The sequence below is a fragment of the Lactuca sativa genome, chromosome 4, assembly GCF_002870075.4.
Source record: "Lactuca sativa cultivar Salinas chromosome 4, Lsat_Salinas_v11, whole genome shotgun sequence".
Lineage (NCBI taxonomy): Eukaryota > Viridiplantae > Streptophyta > Magnoliopsida > Asterales > Asteraceae > Lactuca > Lactuca sativa.
In genome coordinates, this window is record NC_056626.2 from 58,567,162 (window position 1) to 58,573,887 (window position 6,726).

General features: G+C 30.3%; 1 protein-coding gene across 1 annotated transcript; it reads right to left on the reverse strand.

The window, feature by feature from the left end:
- Positions 1-3,078: 3,078 nt before the first annotated feature.
- On the reverse strand, positions 3,079-6,327 carry LOC111878496 (probable pectin methyltransferase QUA3). The gene is made up of 7 exons (XM_023875005.3): positions 5,720-6,327; positions 4,939-5,142; positions 4,625-4,835; positions 4,269-4,530; positions 3,819-4,193; positions 3,631-3,726; positions 3,079-3,565 (listed from the first exon to the last, which is right to left on the reverse strand). The coding sequence occupies exons 1-7, from the start codon at positions 6,152-6,154 to the stop codon at positions 3,343-3,345; spliced, it is 1,806 nt and encodes a 601-aa protein (XP_023730773.1). The 5' UTR covers positions 6,155-6,327; the 3' UTR covers positions 3,079-3,342.
- Between the last annotated feature and the right edge of the window lie 399 nt (positions 6,328-6,726).

Consider the following 6,726-nt stretch of genomic DNA (forward strand, 5'->3'; position numbering starts at 1 on the left):
GGTTTTTCCGGTTTTTTTACATTTTAAATTTAATCATAACCAAACCAAATAAGGTTTGGTTTAATCGGTTTCGGTTTATTTGGTTATGGTTTATTCGGTTCAGTTTAACGGTTAAACTAAATAAAATTCAACATGTAAAAATAAATATTAAACTAAAAGAAAAAAGCTTACTAAACTATTACCAAACAAAAAATCTACATTAATATATAACATATTATATTCAAGTTGTAGTGATAGGTTAATATAACTTTAACCGTATATGAAAATGAAAAAAATGACTAAAGGTTATTTGGTTAATTTGTTTTTGCTTTTTAATACAAAATATAAAACAATTATAACTTTATATTGGTTGCTAACAAAAAAGGCATGAAAATCTTAGTAACTAATCAATAAATTTATATATAAAATGTTGATATATATATATATATATATATATATATATATATATATATATATATATATATATATATATATATATATATATATATTCGGTTTTTTCGGTTTAACCAAAACAATAAAAATTTAACCAAAAATCAAACCGAATAAGGTATCCTTATTCGGTTAACCAAACCAAATTAACCGAAAACCAAATAACTTGAACCAAATGAACTAAAATTCATTTGGTTCGGTTTGGTTATTCGGTTTTGGTTTTTTATAACACCCCTACATAAAACACAAATTGTTGTATATAGCCAAAAATTGTTGTATACGAATCACTATCCATTGTAAAATTAAATGTTAAATATACCATTTACCATACATATATAATGTGTTTATGAAAGATTCTTGCAATATGAAATACAATTACCTATGAATTACTAAACAATAAATATTTTTTTAGAAAAAAGAGAATTTTGTGTATACCTTTCTTAAACATCAAAATATCATATTTATCCAGTTCAATTTCAGAATATTATATTTATCTTTTATTAACTTTCAAAATATCATATTTACCCAAATTTTATTTTTTTAACATATTTAAACATTTTGTAATGATTTTAAATCTTTATTTTACATATTGACTATTATACCCATCCAATCTAAATTTAAAATATCGTTTATACCCTTTATAAACTTTCAGAATATCATATTTACTCAAACAAACATACAAATACTAAGTTCTTATTCTTTACTTTTCTATATTTTATAAATTATTGTTTCTAAATTACTCTCATCGGAATAAAATTTATTCCACTGTGCCGGAGGATTCATCATGCACGAAATGTAGCAATTGTTGTCAACATATCTTTGGCCTTCTTTGTCTTCACCATGGCTTGTTTTTCTTTTTTGCTTATGAGCTAAAATTTATTCGATAACAGTCATTATATTGGCATTTGGAAAAATCTTTTAATGATTAAATAATCAACCTAAAAATTTCAATTTTATCCAACAAATACATCTTAACTATCACCGACCTAAAACTCTTTGTAATCAAAAGTTTAATAAAAAAAATCACGCATCATGCGAATTTCCATGCATAGCTTACTGCATACTTACAAAATTGCAATATCACAAATCAGTTCACCAAATGACCAGTTTCTAGAAGATGATTTTTACGATATCAGTTTTTCCCCACAAAAGTGGGTCAGTAAAAAACGTCATAAAACCTTCTTCGCCCAAAGAAAGATGAAGGTTCGATGTTAAACTGTATTCGCACAACTACAAAGGGATATAATAGCCAATATATAAAAAGAAGAATTTAAAGGCATTATAAAATATTAAAAATAAGAATTTAGACAAATATAATATTTTGAAATTTTATTAAGGATAAATAAGATATTTAAAAATTAGATTGCGTAAATACCATATTTTAATATGTAATAAAGGCATTTACGAAATTATTCCAAAAAAAAAAAAAAAAAAAAAGGAAAAGTATGATGGTCTCATGATCCTATCAAATTATGCAAAAAAAGAGTTATTGCAGTGTTCATTAGATAGAATGATGGATGATTAACAATTAAACTTATGTATATGTATCGATTCTATATTGGGTATAAGTTATAACAATTTCCTAAAGACGAAATAATTTATTTTAGACATGATCAAATGTACATACACAATAATTTGAGTAATGGGCTAAAAGATGCTAGTTTTTAAATACATCAGCATATTCAAATTTAGCAATTCAAGAAAACATGGACGAAATGACTTCGTGTCGGGAATTATTTTCATTTGACTATCGTATTTTTAATATATATATATATATATATATATATATATATATATATATATATATATATATATATATATATATATATATATATATATATATGAAACCGAACTGAAAAAAACAGAATAAGTAATTTTAAATCGTATCAATAAAATATATTTTATCAAATTATTCCTTTCATTTCTTTCTATTAAAAAAATCTAAGAAAACAACCAATTTTCCAATCAATATCAATTAAAATAACCAAAAATATTACGATACTCTTGGTCCTCTTATATAAAATTAAAGAGTCAAATAGATATTTTTCCATTAAAAGGCTTTGATTTTATTTTCTTCATTAGCATTATTGGCATTTGACATGCATGCAACTTCTTAAAGTAATAAAATCTATATAGATCCAAAGTCATGAGATAGACGTACACGGAAACTAGGATATAAGTACACACTTAAAATATGTTGTATAAAATACAAAGTTTGTTTGAAAAATAAAAAATACAGATTATTGTAGTACTACATACCTAATCGAAACTTTTTATAACATAAACATTTCATGTATTGACATTTGATATTTGAGTCCAACTCTTTAGATGAGTATATTTAAAGGCCATGAATCTTAAATATTATTATCATTTTTTTTCTGTGAAAAAGCCTAAAGATTACATAAACCATATAAAGAAAAAGGCAGCATATGAACATATGCAAACATGACAAGTAACCCAATGTGATACTAAAAGCAAACCCATGTTAACATTTAGATACCATACAAGTATCCACATGTTTTGTTACACTAATTTAGCATCATTTCCACATTTTATACATAAAAAAAGCTTACCATAATTTAAAAAAATGGAATCACATGATTACGATTTCATGACATGGGTCCCACAAGACATGATTAAGGAGCAATGTGGATAAACTTATACTTATTTCCTAGTTAAGTATTTTGTTACATATAACGTATCACAAACAAATACACTAACTTTATAAATTATCTAAACAGACATTACCATTTACCACTATCCATTTTTTCATACATTTTCTTCACGTTTCTAACATATAACACTATTACCCAACAAAAAAACAAGAAAAAAGGTTGTGAATTGAAGCATAAAAAAAGAAGATTGAATTTTAAAGAGAATTAATAATACCTATAATATCTCACAAAATACGTGTCAATGTGAAGATGAAGTTAATGTCCAAAGAGGTTTTGTAGCCACCAAGATTCTGTCTCTTCCTTGTGATTCCGGTTCTTTATTATGTATGGTGGATTTCCATCTTACGGAATCAGCAATTCTATTGATTTTTGTGAGCAATTCCGGGGAATCACGGATTACAACGCTTCCTTGAGGTCGTAATAATCGGTCCATTTCCACCATTACATCCACAAGATTACATCTGCATCAAAAACCATCATCCATAAGAACAAGATTGCAAAAAAAAAATTAAAAAATTAAAGTTACCTGTTCTTTCCAGTAACAGGATCTTTAATGAGGGATTCAATGGAAACCACATGGATGAAGTCATAAGTTCTAGGGTAACTTGAAAAAGGTTCACACCTGATGACAAGACAAGAAAATAATAGTTTTAATCAAAAGATAAACTACAAATACAATAATCATTTTATCCAAAACTAAAAACAACAACTTACCAATCATGATAAACACCAATTAGACCTCGATCATAAATCACACCTAAAGTTGAAGGCTTTTTATCTGCAACAACATTCATCACCCACAAAGGATCAGAAGTCAATCCAGCAGCAAACCCTCCAAAAAACGCGTTCATATCCATCACATTTCGCACTGCAGGAGTCCCAATTTTTAGGTTTAATGAGTTTTTATAATAAAAAATCCTCCTTTCCCATCTTCGTGTATCAGCTTCAAATATATCATATCCATTTTTAATCAATGTAGCTCTTGATGGAGCTTGTTTTAGCCTTTGTGGCCACTTTGGAATTGTCCCAACAGCAATTTCTTCTCTTATAACAGTCGTCTGACTCACACATTTTTTCAGCTTCACATACCTGCATTAAAAAAAAAATACATTGTTTCAAGCTTTCAAGAAAGGGCAAAAAGTTTCAACTTAATAACAAGATTACCATGCAGAACTTGGGTCATCAGACTCATCACAAGATTCAAGCCCTAATTCATTTTGATTCTGTAGACATGAATCACCAATGGGTTTTTTCCAGATAACAGTATTCCCATCTACAACAATTAACTCATAGCATAATGCTCTAGCGACTGCTTGAAGATCAGCCCATTCTTTATCTTGTTTGGGCCATTGTACAGGTGGGCCAGAGATGACTAGGTATCCACCAGGGCGTAGTAATCGGTCAACCTCCAGAAAATATGTTGCATCTGTTAAATAAAATGTTGTTTCTTTTAGTAAAAAGTAGAAGTATTCAAGTACATGATATGGGAAATATTATAAAAAAGGTAAAAGTAGACTCACTGTATGCAGTAAAAGGGATCAAACAACGAGAGCAGTGCATTAAGTCAAATGAAGCTGCAGGAAAAGGAAGTCTGCGAGTGCCAAGCATCAAAACAAAAGCGGGAATTCCTCTTTCCAAAGCAAATTGTATTTGTGATTTGTGTGAATCTCTTGGAGCAAAAGAGAGTGTCAAGATGCCTTCTTCTAGTAGGTGACCTCCAAAACTAGCAACCTGAAAAGAAAAAAGAAAATGGTTTTTTTGGTTAAAACTTGAAAGGTTTTGGTGACAGAAGGAAAGAGATGATACAAGGTTTTTTTTAGTTGTTGGTTCTTACCCCACATCCCATATCAAGAGCTGTTCTTAGGACCCCACCAGAAATAGGAATGTATTGTTTGAGTTTTGCAATGTATTGTGTGGCTCCATCTGGAAACATAGTGCCACCACCTGGAAAGATGAAGTATGGACCATCTTTTTTCATCCATCCTTGATGACCTTTCCTGTCTGCTATTTTGTTATATGGCATGTTTTCATGCCAAATCTGCACAAGAAAGATAAAGGGTTCTTTATTATAGGTCATGTATATGTACAAATTTGAGCTATATGAAACTACTACACAAAACCACAAGTCCACAACAGGTATTTGTGCTCTTCAATGCAGCTTGAGAAGACAAAGAGGAACAAAGAACTTTTCAAAAGATCATATTAAATGGGACATGAAAGCATGATCAAATTATAATGCAATAGTTTTGCATCACACTATGGTTACAAGGATTCATTCAAACATTGCTCCGTTTTCGTTCTGGCACTTCATTGTCCACGAGAGCTCATTCAGACAATGTATGCATCTCTTAACATGATCAAATCTATATCAAAACCCTAACTTACTAGATATTCATAGACTATGTGTGGCATCTTATGACTACTGGTATATATACATGTTCAGGATAAGGACAGAAAATGTAGCTACTCAGGCAACAGTTTGACAAAACTATCTAACTGAATTTGCTAACTCTGATGTTCAAATCTGAGATACTAGAAAAACTCTAATAAAATGCTACAGCAACCCTAAATAGAATCAGATAAGCAGAAATCGGAGATATGGTAACTAAATTCACCTTGTGTAAGCTCTCAGGCCATTGAATCGGGACATGATAACCTTGAGGCGCAGGGATCAAGCACAACGACGTCTCATCCGGCGACGGACAATGCCTTTCCCGGTAGAAATTCATCTCCCTGCTAAGCTGACTGTTCCTGGTCGGATCTTCACAGGGCATGTAATCCACAGTGTCGGCAGGGCATGATTCAATTTGCGGATGTTTACCGGCTTCAACCAGAGCAATGAGTCGGTGGCGTTGCTTTGGATCGGCGGTGTTGGAACGGATCAAAGCTTGGCTACCAGAGGCGGCAAGGGAGTCACCGAGAGGGGTAAATATGAGGAGAAAGAAGAGGATTACGACGGCGAAGAAGACCATGGATACGAAGTCGAGAAGTTGCCATTTTCGGGTGGGAATGTTGCGTTGCTTGGGTGAAGTGAGATTGATATGCCCCATTGATTTTGAGAGGATTGTGATAAAGCAGAAATTGAAGATTGGGAAGTATAGAATCAAGATCTGATCATAGATTTGTGAGTAGATTTAGTGTGTGAAGCGAGTGTGAAAGGGGACAGAAAGGGAGAGAGGAAGAAGGAGAAGCGTTTCTTAAGCAAATGTCCATATTTTCATCTTCATGTGATCTAGGGAAATAAATGTAAATACTAATCACTTTTTTTAATGATAAAATCTCACACCAAATTTAATATTTAATTTGATTTATTGTTTGAACTTTGATGTGATTAATTATCTAATAAATGTTTAATTATACAATTAAATGTTTAAATACGTACAAAAGTTTCAAGAACATGAGGTGATTAAAGCTTAATTTATAATTTCAAGTAATGATTTCTATTGGTGAAGAGAAAAACTAATGTTGATTAAAGAAAAACAGAAAATGTTAAATTTTACCAAAACTTATCATCTTATTATTATTACTAAGGTAGGTAAGAAATGGTTTATGGGAATTAGCCTAATTTAGGTATATATCAACAGATATCGAAAAACAAAAGTACCACTTTATATTAAATAAA